The following is a 21,846-nucleotide window of genomic DNA, read 5'->3' on the forward strand; positions in this document are numbered from 1 at the left end:
CTTTATCTTATAATTTCAGAGAAAATTACTTGCACATGAATTTAAATATTAAAACAATTAAAAATGTATAATCTCCTCAATATATTTTATTTATTAAGAAGAAACAAAAATGGATAGCCATCATAGAGTGATCTTGGGTATCCAGTCAAGGAGAAGTGAAGGGAAAGCATGAGTAGAGATGGGAGTTTTAGGATAGGTATTTAAGATTAGCAATCATAGTCTTGTTTACCCTTTCTCTGGTTTCAAAATTCTCAAGTTGTGATATACATCCTCAAGTTCTAAGTTCTAAATATATTTGGTATGCTTAAGGTGTTGTAGACCATTAAGATTGGTATTTAACTACCATTTTACAGTGACATGCATCTTTACCTCTAAATGCTTAGCTGCATTCACATCCCAATTAATCCACTTCAGTGTTTATCTCCTCTTTGTGTGTTTGGGCTTTTACATCCACTGTAGAGTTCACTTAGAGCTGGATTTAAATTTTACATTGCTACATGACTAAAGGGAGTGAATTATTTTCATTTTTTAAGGAAACCATATCTAAGAAAACAATAAGGAATTAATCCTTAATTGTAAGGTCGTTCAACTCCACTTCCTCTTCTAGAAAATCTTTCACAATTCTTCTATACCTAATTGGCTGAAATTAATTATCTCTGTCTCTGTGTTCTGAAATATTTTGTATGGAAAATTATCAATATTTATTTACTGGATTAGGTTGAGTTAACTTGAATTGCTATAAAACAACTTAAAGCTAAGATATTATTACTGATTTCTTTTTTAATTTTCTGTGTAGTTATGTTTAGCATACAAAGGATTCCTGGCAAATTATATTGCTCTAAAATTCCAATACCAAGACAGAAGCAAGATTACTAGAAGCAATGATATACAATTTACATATAACTTTACTAATGGAAACAAGTAAGTTACATTCTGTGAATGTAAAATGGAAGTTATAGTACAGTATATAACCTGAACATAAAACAAACCCACTCTTTGTTAACTTTTTAAATTTTTTTTCCACTTTTTGTTAGTTTGGGTTTTTTTGTTTTGTTTTCGAGAGAGAGTATGTACGCACACGAGCAGGAGAGGGGCAAAGAAAGAGAGGGAGAGAGAGAGTCTTAAGCAGGCTCCACACCCAACATGGAGCCTAACACAGGGCTCAATGTCACAACTATGAGGTTATGACTTGAGCCAAAAATCAAGATTTGGACGTTTAACTGACTGAGCCACCCAGATGCCCCACTTTTTGTTAGTTTTTGACAAATGCTGTGCAGCATAGATCTGACTGCCGTTTTCATGCCCTCTACATTAGCATCCTAACAGAAATAATTGTGGCAAAAATAAATAGATTATGAAAATAAGAATTGGTCTAGTGTTATCATCACCCATGACCATTGGAAAGGTAAAACAATGGTAAACCTTATAATTTAAATCATGTATTATTAAATCTAATAATGTTCCCACTTACTGAAGGCAGGTAGAAAGAGACTCCTTTATCACAATATTGTCATTAAGCTTTGATCACTGAAAACAAGGTGCTTTCTAGGTGTGAGCAGAGCAAATAAAATTTTTCTTTTTTTTTTTAATTTTTTTTTTAACGTTTATTTATTTTTGAGACAGAGAGAGACAGAGAGTGAACAGGGGAGGGGCAGAGAGAGAGGGAGACACAGAATCTGAAACAGGCTCCAGGCTCTGAACTGTCAGCACAGAGCCTGACGCGGGGCTCGAACTCACAGACCGTGAGATCATGATCTGAGCCGAAGTCGGACGCTTAACCAACTGAGCCACCCAGGCGCCCCTCAATGAATATTTCAAAATTAATGGAGAAGAGACACTTTTTAATGCTTGGTTTGCCAAAAGTTAGACACATAGAAATGCAAGCAGAGAAATATAAGGGAAGAAGGTAGATGTCTAAGAAAGCTATCTAATGACTATAATTGCCACACCCTCAAGCACAAGTTAGTTCTGCATAATTACGTTTTGTTTTTTATTATTATATCTTCTGAAATTTGTGTCAATCCACTTTTGTATTTCCACATAGAACACACATACAAATTTCACACACAATAGAGTCATAATGAAGACATACACATGCACATATACACCTTTTTTATTTGAAAACGTGTTCTCCAGGTACATTTTGCTATAAACATTCCCTGCATTCCTGAATTGAACAGATTAGATTGACAATTTTAGTTTTGGTGAGCATCACCTGCATGCGTTTGACTCATTCACTGTGACGAGATTTTGGAACATCTTACAGATCTCGGTTCTTTCATATTCGTCAAAGCATCACTCACCATATTGCTAAATAGGTCTTTCCTTTTAACCTGCAATTTATCTGCTGTAAAATACATTTGATAAGACTGATGGGCTTCCTTTACCCTAAATGCTATGATATCTTTAAACAAGAATGTCATGATTTTCAGAGGAATAGGGTTCACTGGGTAAAATTATTGCCAGTCAAGGCAAAGTAAACTCCCCTGCTCCTATTGTGTATTTCTAAATTTGCTTTGATTTAGGTTAGACAGGCCACCATCAAGTAGATGTGTTAGAGTTAGATTATTTTTAGTACAATGTTAGTGTTAGAAGTGCCATTGCCCCCCAAGAATTATGGTATAACCTTTCCAAAACAGTGATTTTTGTAGCTATAAATCGGGTTTCAAAATCTGAAAAGTGAAATATGATTTTCTTTTAGAAAACACTGTTATCTAGGGATGCCTGCATGGCTCAGTCGGTTAAGCGTCAGACTTCTGCTCAGGTAATTTCACAGGTTGTGAATTCAAGCCCCGTGTCAGCTCAGAGCCTGGAGCCCACTTTGGATTCTGTGTCCTTCTCTCTCTTTGCCCCTCCCCCGCTCATGCTCTGTCTCTCTGTCTCAAAAATAAATAAATGTTAAAGAAATAATAATAATAAAACACTGTTATGTAGCCACAAAGACAGTGTGCTGTTCACTTAAGTTTTGATAGCATTTGTAGTCTCTTTTTGTCTGATAAAGGGTCCTGTTCAGTATACTAAATTTTCTAAGTAGTAGTTTCTTAAACTTTAGAATTATATAATTAGGGTAGAATTCTACTGAGACCCTAAGTGTTTTTTTTTTCATATTTATTTAAAGAGCACTTTATCTTGCTGTAGTTCCACACACAGTTTTCTAAAAATATGTTAGCTTAAGCTAAGCTTTGAGGCACTGAGGTGGATCCCATGATGAGTTTGGGAACCATGAAGGAAATTAAAATAGTAGGTGCTCAAACAAACTAGTCAGTTAATAATTACAGCAGTAGCTGATATAAAGATTATTGTTAAATTGTGTTTAGTTATTTTGATGGCAATATTTTTCTCTTTGTTGCAAACGCTCATAGCTGAATTGCTTAACTATAACTCATAGAATTCCAATGCAGTTAATATCAAGTGCAAAATCTGAATCTAAATTACACATTTAAGGGGTAATGTGCTTTACGTAAATCACTTACCACTTTTGTCTCGTATCAGGAGACAGTGCAACTCTAGGGAGCTCTTTTGGGAGTAATAACAAGTTCCAGTTTTGCTTCTTGGTATTGAACTGAATTTACTGTTCTATCCTTGACATTTTTTACTAAAATAGTTTACTTTATTCTTGTGTCTCGTTTTTATTTATATGCTTGCTCTACACCAAGGCGCATACTCCTTAATTTCCTTACCTACCACTACAGGATATTTCACCTTCCTGTGGCTATTGCCAAGGCTACAAATAAAAGAAAACCTATATTTACAGTATACAACATTAAGTCTATTACTACCAGTTCAAATTTCTGTCTGCTGTTTCTTGTTATGGCTGCACCTCTGCGCTAATAAAGTGTGTTTAATGGTCATCTTGTGGGAAAAAAAACACTTTTACTCTTTAAGAATTTAGTGCTTTTTTATAGTGTATTGGTTTACATTAATCAACCATATTTCAGCTGGACCTACACTTGCATAGACCTTCTGGACCTCATACAAGCCAAATACACTGGGACAAATTTTTCTCTTCAGAGGATTGGTTTACAGAAGGCATCAGAATCACAGGTTTTCTATGTAGATACAGTATACATTGGACAGACATCTACAGTGTCTGCGTGGGATGGTATGTTGTATCATTTCATATCGATTCAAAACCTCTAAATCTATCTTGTAGAAAAATCTTACCATGGGAATTATTCTTTACTTTACATAGAAACATTAATCTCTAAATATTTGACTCATTCTTTTATCTGAATATTATTTAAATAATATTATTTTTTATTCTAAGGATAAATGTATCCTTAATGAAAACTTTGTCATTATGGCAAGAATTAGTCTTTCTAGTCCTGGATTCTGTTTATAGATATATAAACTGTGACAAATATTTTCATTTTGCTTTGTTTGATTTTTGAGAAACTAATCACAAAGATATGTGTTCCTAAAAGGCAGCTATTGACATTGGCATCTGTTTGGTAGGATTAAACTGAATATTTTCATGGACATCATGGTGATAATTAATAATACTATAAATGAAAAATTTATTTCTGGTAGTCTAAGCATTGTTTTATAGTCATGTCAGTAGACTCCTACATATGAGCTGTGATAATAAAATAATTAAAATTAAACTGTGATCTTTAAAAAAATCAACCTAATTCTAAACAGTCACCTTTAACAGTGACTACTCACATTTTTCAGATAAATTTTAAAATCCTTTCCTTTGGAACTACTTTCAAGTACAAGGTCACGAGTCAACTGGTTAAAATTAAATGTACTACTTTAGAGTCACTTCTTTTGAATCTGCTCTCACCAGAATTTACATTCTGATCAGTGGAGCACATATAGAAGACAGCTCACTTGGGCTCAGATGGATGTTGTAGTTCAACAGATAACATGCATTTAGTACCTACTGTGTGCCAGGCACTGTACTAGCTACTAAAGAAATTGCTGTGGACAAGACAGCCTGAGTCCTGTCCTCATGCAGTGCACGTCTTAGCACTACGTTCAGGAACCTAGGACAGAGCAGAGCTAACAGGCCCACAGAAGGCTACATGAAACCCAGGGTTTGGTGGCTTTTAAATATTTTCTTTTACCTGATAAAGCTCATATGTTGACAGACTTTAAAGCTTTATATTCTAGAAGTAAAAGTTTGCCAAGCTCCAAAAACTACTTGTCTTAAGATCTTCTTTCTAAAATTTGATTCTAAACAGCTATTCCTATTCCATGACATGGATATTATTTGATGATTTTCTTTTTTAGCAGCAGAAGCTATGAAATTTTATTTTCCATTTATTCCATGTTCTTTAGAAATGCCAAAGAGAAGACTTCCAGCATTAGCAAATAAAGGGATATTTTTAAAGAACTTTCAGGTGAATCAGACCAAAATTAATGGATCAAGTATTACCAACCAATATTCTGTCACCATGACTTCATATAATTGCAGTTATAATATACCCATGATGGCTGTGAGCTTTGCACAGGTAAGCTTAGAATGTTGCAACTTACTGTTTTCAATTTATGGAAAATTAGCTTTGATCTAATAACCTTTTTTAAAAATTTTTATAAATGGCTGACATTCAGATGGAATATCTTTTAATAGGACAAGATAATCATTCTAAGCATAAATGAAGAGTTAGAGGCTTGTTAGACTTGAGCATGAAAATTCACTTTAAGCATTAAAGTCTTTAAGAAATATATCTATGGGAAAAAACAAGGGGAAACTGTCTTAAGAAACAGATTTAACTAGAATTTTCTCTGTTGACTTAAAAGGAAACGCTATGGGCTCTTTCAGTAAAAGTTTTGAACAGAGATTATTGAAAGAAAATTTGAAATTCTGCAATATGTTCTTAAATTGTTTCTGTTAGAAACACCACTTTTTGCTTGTATCAAAATTGGTACTGGGAGGAAAAAGATAGCTTTCCAGAATTCCAAAAGGACCTGAATAATTTTTGTACTGCTTGAGTTATTTATAGTAAGATCAGTATTAAATACTATAAATGTAAGTATTTTAAAATGTAACGTCCTCCAAAACTATCCAAGGAATTAATATAATTTTCCACAGTGAATCAAAAACAAGTATAATAAGCTCTAGATTGGAGTTAAATAGTAATTAAATATTTTTGTGAAAGTCTCAAAGAGTGTTTTGCTTAATGATAGTCTGATTCTGTGATTAAAAATACAGGAAAACTCTTAAGTATTCCACAAAAGTTGCTTTACCCTATGCTGGCGCAATGTTGTAATCTTAGTATCTTCAAGATGAAATGTCTTGTAAATATGTTTCAGTCGTTTACTCTTAGCTGCACAACAGAATGTAGTATCAGGGGTTTGTGTTGTTAAATAATCAGTGACATCAGCTCCCATTTTTCAAGATTCCTCATTAAAATTGGTAATTGTATCCTCTAGCTTTTGTTATTCAGTCAAAGTTAAATTAAGGAATATGGGACATATGTTTGTGACCTTTTTTAAAAAATTCCAGTGAAAGATACACGCAGTAATATGCACATCTGTTAAATGTTATTTGTACTGATAAATAATCCAGTATGTGCTCTTTTGCATCTAGCTGCTTCTGTTTGATATTATGAGATTTGTGTGTTGCATGTAGCTGTAGTTCATTCTTTGTCATTGCTTTACCGTATTCCGTGGTGTGAATATACCACAATTTAACCATCCTGTTGAAGGGCTTTTGTCTTATTTCCAGTTTGGGGCTATTATGAATAAAGCTGCTGTGAACTTATGTCTTTTGGCAATTATGTTTACTCTTTTCTGTGGGCAGTGAGGCTTAAAGTTTTAAATTCCACAAGATTCACAGACAACCGTGAGGGATCTGAAGCAGGAGGATGTTATCATTTTCACTAGTACAGTCACTGTGTATGAATTTTTATAGCATGTGTCGCTTTTGTCAATTGATTGGCACTCAACGTTAGGCAGGTTTTTCTTGAGTCTGGATCAGAATCTGTGCTGATTATATACTTTGGTATATTGTTAGTTTTCTAGTCCCCATATGTTATTTCTCCAAAGAGATTTCCAGTTTTTTGATAGCGAAGACTTCATCTTATGTTTCTTTGCCTCCCCACAGTGATTAGCACTGTACCTTGAACGGGATGCCTGTTCAATAAATATTTGTTCGTTGAGTGATGGAGGGTACACTCTGAATTAATGAGGTATTACTAAGGTTCCAGCTGATTGCTGCACAGATGACTGAGTTGACTTTGGCCTCATTATTGCAGCTTTGTAGGTATGGCCTGTGTTGATTTATGTGTCTCTCCTTAATGTTCTGAGGAATCCTGAATACCTGAGGCTCATTTATGTCATGTCACAGGATTGTACGATGGTGAAATAGAAATCATGTTAGCTGTTGTTATGTTTAATCATTTTATCAATATTTATTTTGGAAATTAGATAATCACAAATGAGACAGAGAATGAGTCTGTTTACAGAGGAAATAATTGGCCAGGGGAGTCAAAGATTCGTATTCAGAGAATTCAAGCCGCGTCTCCACCTCTAAGTGGCAGCTTTGACATTCAAGCTTATGGACACATTCTCAAAGGTATATGACAGAAGTTCAGAACGGTTGGACAATGCCAATCTAGGCAGCCATAATAAAAATTTTGGTGTATTTCTTTTTAATATGATTTCCCTACATAATTTATATCCTTGAGATTATGTTAGTGACATAAAGCTAAATTATCCAGAACAAATTATATTTTCACTTTTTCTTTATTGCCTCACCAGATATACCAGGTTACATTCCCAAAAGTTTGTTTTTCTTTTATGTCCCCAGCTTACAGGTTCTCTATAAAGTTAATCAATAATCAAAACCAAAAGTTTTTGAGCCAGAGCTATCATCTGAGGTACGTTACTCATGTAATTTTTGCTTCCAAGAGATTCATAAATTCTTGGCCTAAATAAGACACAAATTTCATTTTTACTGTATTGGAGGAGGACAGTTGGCTTACAATATGTAGCACACACTTCATGGATTTTAAGGGTGAAATTGGTTTGTGAATTTTTGACCCCTGCTATTTGCTGTCCCTCTGTTGAATGCAGGCCTTCCTGCCACTGTGTCGGCTGCAGATTTACAGTTTGCTCTCCAGAGTGTGGAAGAAGTGGGACGAGTCTCAGTAACACGGGAGGGAACGTGTGCTGGATACTCATGGAACATCCAGTGGAGAAGCACACGTGGAAGGCAGAATCTTCTACAGGTTCCCTCCTCTGGCTTGGCTTTTGTTTGTTTGTTTGTTTGTTTTCCATGTGTTGCTGGCTTATTGCATCTTGCCTCATTTTTTTTAAAGAATTGGAGACTGTCTATATTTTAAAAATGCAAACTATAGACTAAACATTAAAAAAAGAGAAATTGGGGGAAGATTGTTCTAAGTTAAGTTGATTCGATGTTCTCTTTCATGGGGAATTGCTGTTGGTACTTAATTTGCTGTCCCCTCTGGAAAGAGACCAGGGATATGTGTTAGAAGACCCTTGATAGGGGCAGGAGGAGCCCAGGCAGGGCTTATAGGTTATCCTGTGTACCCCCAGGTAGCTCCTGTGGTAAGCTGTTATCTAATTACCTTTGCTTAGTTAGAGTGTGAAGGGGGTCAGAGGAGAGGAGTTGGACCCAGAGTATGTGAAGGAGAGGAATCTAGAGGAGTCTGGGAGCTCAGACTGTCAAAAACATTAAAAAGATGATGCTTTTGAGTGATAGTAAGAGTGTGAGGGAGGAAACGGTCTGTCTCATGCACTATTGGCGAGAAAGTTGATTCGTATGATCATTTTAGGGGATTATTTAGTAGAATCTGAATATAGATACCTTCTGATTTAGCAATCTCAGCTATATAACTGTATAATACTGAAATAATAACACAAATATGAAATGATGTAGGCACAAAAGTAGTCACTGTGATAGTATTTGTAATAGTAAAAACCTAGCAACCTGGCCCCATCAAGAGAAGAATGGTTGTTAAAATGACACAACATTAGCCTGAATACCATGCAGCCATATATAGTGTAGACCCACATATATTCACCCGGAAAGGTGTCCATGGCAGAAGGTGGAAGAAAATACAGAAATCTACTTATGGGACCATTTTTAGAAAAGAAAAAAAAATGAGGAGAGAGGGGAAAGAGGAGATCAAAAAAAAAAAAAAAAAAAAAAAAAAAAAACCAAAACAAAAAAAACACCCGTATATAAATGTAACATATGATGTACCTTACATAGACTATGGGTGTGCAGAATAGTAACAGTCATAAAGATATGGAGGTAATTTAAGAAAACACATGGTCTGGAACTAGAATTAGCAGATTCTGTAGCTGAGTGGCTCTCGTGACTGGTCTTCCTCTTGGTATCATTGCTGATGTCTGTGCATTTACCCTCTTGTCTCTTTTCTGACCAGTCCTTCCCTGCTTGCTCATCACTTCTGCTTCTTATCACCACTTTAGCACACACAGGGCCCAGCGTGGAGACTCCTGTCTCTTTACTAGCCACTGTATATATGAGAAGGCTGCCATATTGGCAGAGGGATTTTGAAATAACCAAGTTGTATGTATTGATTTGATCTGATTCATTTTTATCATTGGCAAAAAATATAATTCCACAAATGGATGAAAAACCAGGATAATCAGGGGTGAAAAATGCTGAAGGGGAAAAGTTGACTCTCAGGTGGAAAGAGGTATAACTCATTCAACTATTCAAAAATCATTTATCATAATGGTCACATTTAGGACAATCATAGAACATTTTGAGAAAATAAAATTTAGTAAATTGATTTTCCTTAGACATGCTTTATTATAACAATTCAGGTTGATTTTAGTCATTCAGTTCAACTTGTAATTGATGTAATATATTATAATGCAATCATGTTAGCCCTTTTTTGGGGGGGGTAGATTATGCTCACTTTGGAAGAGGCTCCTTTTTCAAAAAATGTGACTAAAGTGCTTTTTTGAATGATTTTTTTCATCTTTGACTTTTATTCACTTTCAACCTTGCTTAATTAAAAAAAACTAGTACAGTCATATTTATCATAGCCTTTCTAGTAAAATAATTCTGTGTAAAAATAGATTAATGATTCCAATATTATTGGAGAAAAAGCTAATATGACAGTTACGAAGATAAAAGATGGTGGCTTATTCAGACGGTGCATACTTGGAGACCTACTTCGTACACCCAACCAACAGCCACAGGTATTTCTGAAACTTTTCTCATGACCTGTAACATAATTTTAAATATGTACCAAGTTTGTAATACATTAAAGACCTGTTGAAACAGCAGGAATGATGTCTTTATTTTCATCTGAATATTAACTCGATAATATTATTATGACTTTTGGGAAAATTACCTTCCTTATGATAAAAGTGTGGATTTCTAAGCTTGACTACTACCTGTTAGAATTTGAAAATATGCTTTTTAATTTAATCTTTAGTTATTCTGTGAAATAATTATTAATATTCCTACTTTAATGATGAGGAAATTAATATGTAAAGAATGTAGGTGACTTTCACAAGAGCATCCTTTATTGTCCTTCATAGCACTAATCACTGCTAGGGCGTAATATGCATTTACTTCTTTTTCTTTATGCTTATTTATTTATTTTGAGAGAGAGAGAGAGAGACTGAGAAGGGAAAGCACATGTATGTGTGCACAAACACAGGAGGGACACAGAAAGAGGGAGGGAGAATCCCAGGCAGGCTCTGTGCTGTCAGCGCAGAGCCCAATGTGGGGGCTCCATTGCACAAACCAGTAGATCATGACCTGAGCTGAAATCAAAAGTCAGACACTTAACTGACTTAGCCACTCAGGCACCTTGCATTTACTTAAAAAAAAATGTATAGTGCAACTCTCTGTCTCCCCCCCCCCCCCACTAGAATATAAATTGAGTGACAGCAGGGATGTTGTGTTTAGTGTTGTCTTAATGCATTTTAACACTTAGAACTGTGCCTTTGCATACGAGGCACATGTGCTGAATGAATGGTCAAAGCAGAGAGTATAAACAGAATAGACTAATTTTTGAAAACAAACAAGCAAACAAACAAAACCCAATCATTTGTTTAAATCTTGTGTATATTCTCCATAGCTGTGCTACCCGTTCTCTGTTTCTGTGTTTCATTATTTGAAGGTTGAAGTCTATGTCAACGGAGGTCCAGCTAAGTGTTCAGGTGACTGTGGGTTTACGTGGGATTTCATGGCGACTCCAGTAGTCCGGGCCATAAACCCATCTCAAGGTAGTCTCCCGCTTTTTAACTTGGAGTAGAGTGTGGAAGAAGAGTAGCAAAAATGTAAACTAATAATGATTTTTAAATATACTGGTTTCACCACCTCAGGCATGCAGACATTGCTACATAGTTTTAAAAAAAATCTATCAGAAAGCTGTGGAAAGAGCATTAATTACTTACTTTTGAAAAACAAATGACACTTGAAGTTGGACTCGCCAGTCTACTTCTCTAGTTTCACCATGTTAGAGTCGGGTCTCTAAAATTTCACTCTGACGAGGCATTTTTGTGAAATTCTGCTTGCTAGGGTATTAACAGGAATCTTTCGTCAGATGAGACCACTTTTAGGAGATTTAGTACTAAAAAGCTGGTAATGAGACAGCTGCTGTTGAGTAAAAGAAAATAATTAGGTCCTAGACTTGAGAATTAGAGGAAAAACACATTGCCAAGAACTCAGTCTTGGATGACACATTGTACCATATCTTCATATTATGTAATTACTTTAAAAACGTGATTACTCTTTGTGTCTGAACTCCCCAGCACGGAAGTAAACAGCAGGGGCTAAAGATTGTAAGGAGTGGCTTTTCTTTTCAGTCAGAATGCTAAACTCAGATGGTATAATCACAGATTTAATCTTGGTAGCTAGTAGGAAAATTCATTTGCTAATTATATATAACCAAAAAAAAAAAAAAGAAAATTTAAAAAATAACTCATCTTTGTGTTGAAAGAATATGTTCTTCAGACTTCTTTACAGTAATGATATTACTTTGGGATAATTCATGTTACATGGGATCAAAACTATAAAGTATAAAAATTTGAACTTTAATTTGGTTGTGGTCCCTTGATATTTATATTTTTACATCTATCCTTGTATCTTATAATGAATTTCCACTTTTATATGTACTTCCTGAAAAAAACTGTTTCTTACTCAAAATAATTAACAATCTAAATTGTTTTTTTGCCATATTTTGATAAATTTTAAAATAATGAAAAGATAAGTATAAATAATGCTGTAAAAAACACCTATCTTCTCTTCACTGAAAATTAATGCATTTAACAGTTTGTCATATTTACTTCCAATTATCAATTTAAGAAAGAAAATTTTATAGGAACAGCTAAAGTCCTCTTGAAACACAATCTCTGGTTCTAGTTCCTAAAGATCTCCCCAGAGACAGTCACAATAATTAATTTTGTGTGTATTCTTCCATGCCATTGTTAATACCTTTTGTAAAGAACACACACACATAAGGTAATTTTAGTGTTTTTAAGCTTGTGAAAGAGATGTTAAAATGTAAACATCAGAGAAATTACACTGTAAATATTATTTGCATCTGACTTTTGTCATTCAGCATTCCTTTTGAGAAATATATGTATGTTTTTATGCATATCTAATTTGTCATTTTAAAATACTTCATGAATATACCAACTTATTTTTGTCTCTGTTGATGGACATCTAGACTGTTTACAAACTTTTGTTTTTACATATAATTGCATTGAGCTTTGTTGTACAAATCTTCTAAGGTGTACATGCTAGAGCTTATTTAGGGTACATGCCCAGAGATAGAATTGCTGGATAATAATTGAGTATGTGTGTATTCAGCTTATTAGATGGCCAAATTTCTCTCCAACATGCCTGTACTTCCAGCATATGTGAGAGCACTGTATTCCTCACATCGATGTCAATACTTAGATTATCAGCCTCCTAATTCTGGTCAATCTGATGGGTGAAAGAAATTGTCTCATCATTGTTTTAATTTGTCTTTTCTCTGATGAGTAATGCATGCAAGAATCTTCTTATTGGTTCTTGGACATTTAGAGTGTTTCTTCTGCAAATTGCTTGTTAACATCCTTTATTTATCAGATTGTCTTTTTTCGACTGACTTGTAGCTGTGTATTTTATATTATGTTTACTGATCCTCTAGCACATCTTCTCCCAGTATGTCACCTGCACGTTGTTTTAGTATCTTGTTTATGGGAACAGTCAAATCACTGATTTATTCCAGTTTACTTATCTTTTCCTTTATGGTTAACCATGATTTTTCAATGTTATTTAAGAAAACCATCTGTACATTAAAGTTAAGATGTTTGATTATGTTTTCTTCTAAAATTCAAGAGGTTGACATTTTTCATTCTTAGCTATTAAAATCCATGTGGAATCCATCTTGTATGTGATGTTATATAAGTAGGGTGACTATACTACTTATCGCCCAAATCTGGACACACTTTTTTTTTTTTATAATATGTGAAGTTTATTGTCAAATTGGTTTCCATACAACATCCAGTGCTCATCCCAAAAGATGCCCTCTTCAATACCCATCACCCACCCCCCCATCAACCCTCAGTTTGTTCTCAGTTTTTAAGTCTCTTATGCTTTGGCTCTCTCCCACTCTAAACTCTTTTTCTTTTTCCTTCCCCTCCCCCATGAGTTTCTGTTAAATTTCTCAGGATCCACATAGGAGTGAAAACATATGGTAGCTGTCTTTCTCCGTATGGCTTATTTCACTTAGCATAACAGTCTCCAGTTCCATCCACGTTGCTACAAAGGGCCATATTTCATTCTTTCTCATTGCCACGTAGTACTCCATTGTGTATATAAACCACAATTTCTTTATCCATTCATCAGTTGATGGACATTTAGGCTCTTTCCACAATTTGGCTATTGTTGAGAGTGCTGCTATAAACATTGGGGTACAAGTGCCCCTATGCATCAGTACTCCTGTATCCCTTGGGTAAATTCCTAGCAGTGCTATTGCTGGGTCATAGGGTAGGTCTATTTTTAATTTTTTGAGGAACCTCCACACTGTTTTCCAGAGTGGCTGCACCAGTTTGCATTCCCACCAACAGTGCAAGAGGGTTCCTGTTTCTCCACATCCTCTCCAGCATCTATAGTTGGACACTCTTAAGAATGAATGGAAAAAACAGTTATGAGTAAAATGCTGAGACAGAGGGTGTACCCTGGAAATATCTCAGCCACTTGAGGATGCATATTACCCCAGACAGAGGAAGCTTATTTTATCACAAGTGGAAAGTGCCCACAAGTATTGTGCAGTTCATCTTTTTACTCGTGAATTTGTGATGGCAGTTCTGTCATACGATAAGTTATCATATAGGGATGCCTGTTTAATTTGTCATAATGATAATTTTCCTTATATCATTCCATACTTCAGACAGATATTCTGCTGCTAATCTCTATCAACACAGATTTAAAATATGAACAAAATATAGAGCAATTCAATGGGAAAAAATTTACCATTGGTAAATATGTGTCTGTTTTCCCTGCTTATTTACCAGCTTATTGTTTATAGCCTTTAGATGAAAATAGGCTTATTTGTCTCTGCAAAACATTTGAATTCATAACAACAGATTCTTTGGTTTTTTTCTTTTTCATATTGTTATTTAAATTGATCATTTTCAGGATCCTTTGAAGAAAGCACAATTCTAACCATAGTAGGCTCTGGATTTTCCCCCAGTTCAGCTGTATTGGTCTCTGTTGGACCAGTGGGTTGCTCTCTTCTTTCTGTGGATGGTAGGTCCTTTGTAAAATTATTATTATTACATTTAATTGTTTTTCTCATAAGAGAAATTAGAGTCAAAGAGCAGTATTAAAATAGTCCTTCTGTAGAGTACCTCTGGGGACATGAAATTGGCAAACTTCTCTGGATAAATGCATTATGGTTTTTTTTTTAATTTTTTAAATGTTTATTTATTTTTGAGAGAGAGACAGAGTGTGAGCAGGGGAGGAGCAGAGAGAGAGGGAGGCCGAAGCAGAATCTGAAGCAGGCTCCAGTCTCTGAGTTGTCAGCACAGAGCCCAATGTGGGGCTCAAACCCAGGAACCACAAGATCTGACCTGAGCTGAAGTTGGACGCTTAACCAACATACCCAGGCACCCCAAATGCATTATCTTTTTAATCTTTGGTTATGACCACAAACTAGTTCTTTCAGTGTTGGACAGTGTGTTTTATCCCTTAACTGTTGATTTTTGTTCTTTTTCCCTCATAAAGTGATTATATAAAAGCTTTCCTTCTTGAGGTGCCTGGGCGGCTAAGTCAGTTGAGCGTCTGACTTTTGATTTTGGCTCAGGTCACGAACCCAGGGTCGTGGGAGCCGCATGTTGGGCCCTGTGCCGAGCGTGGAGTCTGCTTAAGATTCTGTCTCTCAATCTCTCTCTCTCTCTCTCTCTCTCTCTCTCTCTCTCTTTTCCTCTGACCCTCCCCTACTCACATGCACATAAGTGCACAAACTCTCTCAAATTAAAAAAAAAAAAAAAGCTTTTTTTGGTGTGTCTCTGGGACACAAAAATATAAAAGACACCACTCTGGTATTCGATGGTGCCCATGCTTTGACAGTGTCACATTAATAATGCAGCAAAGAGACATGGTCATCCTCCCTGACTTCGAGTCCAACAAAATCTCTATCCGTTAACATAAAATTTCAAAATTATTCACATTTTTTACTCTTGAAAAAGTGAGAGCCATGATTGTGTATTTCCCTAAATATTACCTTTCATAATTAATCCTAGGTGTTTTCCTTAATTTTAATAGGATTATATAAGCAAATGTGTCTTTCATATAATTTGTTTTTAATTCAGATACTCTATGCATTCTTGAGATCTAAGTCAGTAATGCATCTGTATTACAAATGTGCATATATTGTTCTAAATGAAGTGTGAAGGATAGATTTTCATTTAGTTTTTGATCACCTTTCTTGATGAAACCTGATATTTTACTTAACATAAATCACATATTTGACCAACAATTTTAGAATTATTGATATAAATGATTTTCCAGATTAGGATTTTAAAATTACTAGTACAATAATCCCCTCCCCACTTTTGGGGGGCCACAGTAGAAATCAGGAGTAAATTGTTCACTTTGCTTTTATTATTATTTCACCTACCTTTTTCTAACAGTGTCTGAATCATAACATCAGGTAGTTGGTAAAAACTTTCGCCCCATTCGTATATGAGTAGTTTTCCTCAGATATATTTCTTGGGATGCAAAAATGAAGCCCACTATTTATATTTGCAAATGTAAACTTTCAGTAATTTTATCTTACAAAAACATTTGTTTTATCATGTTTTTCTTTTGTTTCACGAGAAAATGAGATCAAGTGCCGGATTCTGAATGGCAGTGCTGGACATTTCCCAGTTGCTGTGTCCATAGCCGATGTTGGACTAGCACGGAACATAGAGGGTGAGGTACTCTACTTCATTTATCAGAATCAGATCTCACACATCTGGCCTGCTTCTGGGAGCCTAGCAGGTAATAGTTAATTGTTCTAAACAAAGAAAATTGCATACATTTCCATCATTTCGTTGTACTGTTTCTAGAACAGGGTGGAGGGAGAGGAACCCAAAGCCCCCTCATATAGAACAAAGGAGACTCCCCTTTTGGAAAGCACAGTAATTAAATGGCTGACCAATTCTTTTGTTTCTTATGAAGCACAAGTCAGGGTGACTGCTTATACTTACATCTTAGGTTATTGAATTAATATCATCAATTATTACATGTTTCTATAACAAGCTCATCAATTATGTCAAGATAAGATTTATTAGTTATTATTCTGCTTACCAGCTGCTCCATTTGTAACCACAGTCTCAATGGAGCTACTTGACCCAGAAAAAGTTCCAGGAACAAATCGGGTAAAGGAAGCCTGACGCAGAAGATGAAAAAAAAATAACACATTTTTCCTGTCTTGCTTCATTTCCCTTAGTTTGGGATTTTTGCCTTGGTCTTGATCCTTTTGGTGTGTTTTGTGTTTTTATTTCACTGTATTTTTATTTTGTTGGGATTATTTCTGAGTTTCCCTTTTACTTAGCAATAATAAAATTTGGGATTTGGTAAGAGTCTTAGTTGACTTTAATTTCATTGAGAGTCTTAATTCACTTTCAGAACACAAAATGGTTGAGCATATAAAACCAGCATAATTTCTCTTTAGAATGAAGAAGACACTATAGAAAATAGCAGTTGATAGTAATGCCCCAAAACAGATGTTGGTTTGCAAATCTGTTATTTCATTAAATCACTTAGCCTAGTTTCCTTTATGGTTCCGGACTTCAGAGCTCAGGCTATACTATGTGGCAGTGATTACACACACTGAGCCTAGTCCTTGATCTATTTGACGACCCATCCATTGGATGATAAGAAAATTCTTGAAGGATGAGTTAGATTCTTGCCAAAGTTTCCTTTTGGTATTGTTGACCTGTTATTGTTGTTGTCATTTCCTTATGAAGGTGGTACTCTTTTGACTCTGTCTGGATTTGGTTTTAATGAAAATTCAAAGGTGTTAGTTGGAAATGAAATCTGCAATGTGATTGAAGGGGATTTGAATAAGATAACCTGCAGAACACCAAAAGTAAGACATCTGATTTTAGTTGTTTTTTTTTTTTTTTCTGATAACTAATGAATTAAGGGACATCTCAGAAGTTTAAACAAGTGACATATTTACCTAGGAACTGCAGCATTATAGTAACGTTCCTTCACAATTATTTCTTCAGCATCTTTCTGCTAAGATCCAAATAGGTATAATTATATCCACATTCTAGATACCTAACATTTAGAAAGACAGACATAGAAACCAATACTAAACAGTGTGTTCGATTTGAAATAATAGAAGTAGAAACAAACTGGGGGCGCCTGGGTGGCTCAGTCCGTTAAGCGTCCGACTTCGGCTTGCAGTTTGTGTGTTCAAGTCCCACGTCAGGCTCTGTGCTGACAGCTCAGAGCCTGGAGCCTGCTTCAGATTCTGTTTCTCCATCTCTCTGGCCCTCCCTCACTTGCACTCTGTTTGTCTCTCAAAAATGAATAAATGTCAAAAAAAATGTTTTTAAAAAGAAGTAAAACAAAGTAAAAATAAAATAGAGCCAGGAGAGGCTGTCAGAAGAGTTTCACAGAAAAATAGATGGCCTATCAGAGCTTGAAGGATGAAAGAGAGTTGATCAGGTAAATCTAAGTATGAAAGAACCTTAGCACTAACAGTCTAAAAAAATTCAGAGAAGCAAATCTTTTGGTTTTTTTAAGGACTATATATTTTAAATGTGTTAAAGTTTCAGTTTGTTGATAATAAATAAATAAATCTAATACCAAAAAAACACCCCCATGTGAAGTTCCTTGTGGAATATTGCATCTTAGCACTAAATGGTTGTTCTTTCTCTTAAAAAATAGTGTTTAAATTTAAACCAAGACTCTTGTTTGTTTATTATGTGCACAAAGATGCTGGATACGGTAATTAACATTAAAAAAATTTAGCAGACTAAGTGGGGGTATTATGTAGTTGAAATCTATAGGAAGAGTAAATTAGAGCACGTGTTGGACCGAATGATGATGAGAATCTGGAGGATAGGGTAAGTGAAAACATTGTTTAGATTTTGTGTTTCAGCTAAAGGCTGAGTGTGCATTAAGCAAATACTACGTGCTGGAAAAACTGTTTTTCCTAATTGGGAAATCTGTAGGTCCTCTATCAGTGAGAACACCAAACGTTTTTCTTAGGGGTCCAAGTATTCGTCTTGCATTGTGAATCCAAGTCAGCAAAAGATATAATAATGTGATTTGTCAATGAAGAGGAATAGATTACATGAGTGTATTTTAAGAGCAAAATGTCAAAACTTTTAGTATCTTATGCTTTATTAATTTAAAAGAGTCACTTGTCCAGAGCATCTTAACTATATTGCAGAGCCCTTAGGAATCCAGTAATATAGATACATTTAAGTTGGTCATAACCTCCCTCAAAACCAGTACATCATATACCTTTATCTAAAACATTAAAACACGTAGCCTGCATTTGACACCACAGCTTTCTAAATATCTGAAAATTGATTCTGATTCACAACTTTGAAACAAAACATCTTCAGCAGTTTATTTTGAATGGTTCTAGTTGTTTTTAGCCATCAGATTTCTTCATCTAAACATTGAATATTTTCTAATTTTTTTCTTCTTATTTCAGAGAACTGAGGGTACAGTTGATATTTCAGTTATTACCAATGGATTTCAAGCCTCAGCAAAGGATGCTTATAGTTATAACTGTTTGCAGACCCCGGTTATAACTGATTTTAGTCCAAAAGTACGAACAATACTAGGTAAGGAAAATTTTAATGAGATCAGTCATTTGACATGTGCATGAAAGATATATATGTATATGTAAGATGCATGTTTGTAAGATATATATACATACGTCATCACACATACATATACACCACATATATAAATGTAAACTATTTCTAGAAAGGTTTTTGAAGTATAGTTTCTCCTGCAGTTTTTTTTATTGTTTATTTGTTTTCGAGAGAGAGAGAGGGAAATCGAGCATACATGGGGGTGGGGTAGAGAGAGGGGGATACAGAGGATCCAAAGAAGACTCTGTGCTGACAGCAAAAAGCCCAATGCAGGGCTCGAACTCAGGAACTGCAAGATCATGACCTCAGCTGAAGTCGGACACTTAACCAACCAACTGGGCCACTCAGTTCTTTCTTAAAGCAAAACCAGCCACAAGTTCTATTAGTCTATTTATTATTTCACTTTGAACATGTGTGATAAGGAGAAAAATATTAAGTTTTTTAGAAAGTACTTTGCCATCTTTTTTTCCTCTGTGAAACAATTAGATATGAATTTTATCTCCATATGGCAGATATCAATTCTTGCACTGATTTTTCTTTTGCCCCTGCAAGCGTTAGGATTTCCTAAATCTGATGAAGGATAAGAAATGAGTTCATTTACTTAATATGCAAATTTTATGCCACATAATAAGTGGAATCTTCTTCTAAAACTTCTGTTCTCTTTTAAAATAATAGGAGAAGTTAATTTAACAGTTAAGGGTTATAACTTTGGCAATGAACTCGCACAAAACGTGGAGGTGTATGTTGGAGGAAGACCCTGCCAGATTTTTCACTGGAATTTCACAGATATTAGATGTCTTTTGCCCAAGTTGTCTCCTGGAAAACATGATATCTATGTAGAAGTCAGAAACTGGGGTTTTGCATCAACAAGGTATAGTAATGACCATAAACTCATGGGGTTGTGGGACACATGGGGCTAACAGCTTTGGGATAAGAAAAGAAGTAGCCATTCATCTTCTAATATTTGCAGTTGCTTTCTTCACCCATCTCTATCTCCTTTTGCAAAAGATTCTGAAAATATAAAGTGCAATACGTGCTTAGTTTTGAGAACAATTCAGATTATGTTGTAGGATTCTCTGTAGAACTAGATTTGTGTATATATCACATATTTTCATTCATTCTGGAAATACTTACCGAGCAGTTAGTTACTTGTTCACTGCTGAATTAACAGTGCAGAATAAGAGGGACATGTCCTCTGCCATTAATAATACCCACAATTTTGTTGGGGAGGCAGATTTCAAACACATTACATCAATAACTTAATTATAAGTATGAAAGAGGCTATGAATAAGAGGTTGCAGGTCTGTAAGAGCATATAGTAGAGAGCACTGACTTTTCCTGAGGGACAGGAAAGCATTCTCTAGAAGGTGACAATTAAGCCAAGAAATGGGTAGGAGCTGGCCATCTGAAGGAGAGGATGGAGAGAATCTTTCTCCAGCTTTTTCCTGTAGGTAACTTCTCACTATTTTCTTCCTGGAAGCTGTTTGTTAAAATTTTGAAGTAAAATTTCAGTGCTGGCCTAAGGAAAGTACTGGTTTAGATACTTAGAAAAAGAGAAAACTAAAATTTAGGAATTAAGAAAAAAGCAGGTAAAGCTGAAGTCAGAATAGGAGGAGAGATTATCGCAGCAGAATCTTGAGGTGAAGGAAGATGAGCAAGAGCAACCACGAACGAACCCCAGAACTACATCCCCCCTTTGATTAACAGGGCAGCTGGTTTGTGCTTTTGGCGTGATGGAGATAATGAATAGAATTGATAGCATACACAGCTGGGTGTTTCACTGGCAGTTTAAGAAATACCAATCCAGGGGCACCTGGATGGCTCAATGGGTTGAGCATCCCACTCTTGATTTCAGCTCAGGTCATGATCCCAGGGTCGCGGGATTGAGCCCCATGTTGGCCTCTGCACTGGGCATGGACCTGCTTAAGATTCTTTCTCTTGCCCTTTGCGCCTCTCCCCCCACCTCTTCCTCAAATAAAAAAATAAAAATAAAAAAATAAATAGCAATTCAGTTGCATAGAGGAAGTGAAATAAAAGTTAATACAAAGACTCATTTTACTTATGGTGAGAGCTAGGATGTAGGAGTCTACTTCTATGTATCAGGTCAGAACAGCACGACCTCCTCGGAGACACATCGTCTGTAACAACGCAAAACAAATTTAAAACTCTCTCATTGAAATAGTGGGAAGGGAGATCATGACAAGTTTCCAACATATATAGAATAATAAATTCAAATTAGTTGCATACAACTTTTATTTCTTTTTTAAAATTTTTTTATATGTTTAATTTTTGAGAGAGAGAGAGCATGAGCAGGAGAGGGGCAGAGAGAGAGGAGACAGAATATGAAGCAGGCACTGTGCTGACAGCTCAGAGCCTGACATAGGGCTCAAACCCACGAATGGTGAGATCATGACCTGAGCCAAAGTCGATGCTTAACCAATTGAGCCACTCAGGCGTCCTATTTCTTAAATGAAATGTATGGAATTTCATTTCTATACTCTTACAGATCATGACTGCTGCCTTTATGTTTTACTGTAATGAATATGTAAAATATTTTAAAGGATA

General features: G+C 35.4%; 1 protein-coding gene across 1 annotated transcript in view; it reads left to right on the forward strand.

Moving 5' to 3' along the window:
* Positions 1-21,846, forward strand: part of PKHD1L1 (PKHD1 like 1) — a 158,517-nt gene that overhangs the window by 42,967 nt on the left and 93,704 nt on the right. Inside the window, exons 21-32 of the mRNA XM_042923667.1 lie at positions 797-921; positions 3,939-4,102; positions 5,284-5,456; positions 7,375-7,522; positions 8,023-8,177; positions 10,024-10,146; positions 11,079-11,184; positions 14,588-14,698; positions 16,271-16,435; positions 17,407-17,528; positions 19,116-19,248; positions 19,957-20,152. Coding sequence (XP_042779601.1) covers positions 797-921; positions 3,939-4,102; positions 5,284-5,456; positions 7,375-7,522; positions 8,023-8,177; positions 10,024-10,146; positions 11,079-11,184; positions 14,588-14,698; positions 16,271-16,435; positions 17,407-17,528; positions 19,116-19,248; positions 19,957-20,152 — 1,721 coding nt within the window. The remainder of the gene's footprint in view (positions 1-796; positions 922-3,938; positions 4,103-5,283; positions 5,457-7,374; positions 7,523-8,022; positions 8,178-10,023; positions 10,147-11,078; positions 11,185-14,587; positions 14,699-16,270; positions 16,436-17,406; positions 17,529-19,115; positions 19,249-19,956; positions 20,153-21,846) is intronic.

Source organism: Panthera leo, chromosome F2 (assembly GCF_018350215.1).
Source record: "Panthera leo isolate Ple1 chromosome F2, P.leo_Ple1_pat1.1, whole genome shotgun sequence".
In the NCBI taxonomy this organism is placed as follows: domain Eukaryota; kingdom Metazoa; phylum Chordata; class Mammalia; order Carnivora; family Felidae; genus Panthera; species Panthera leo.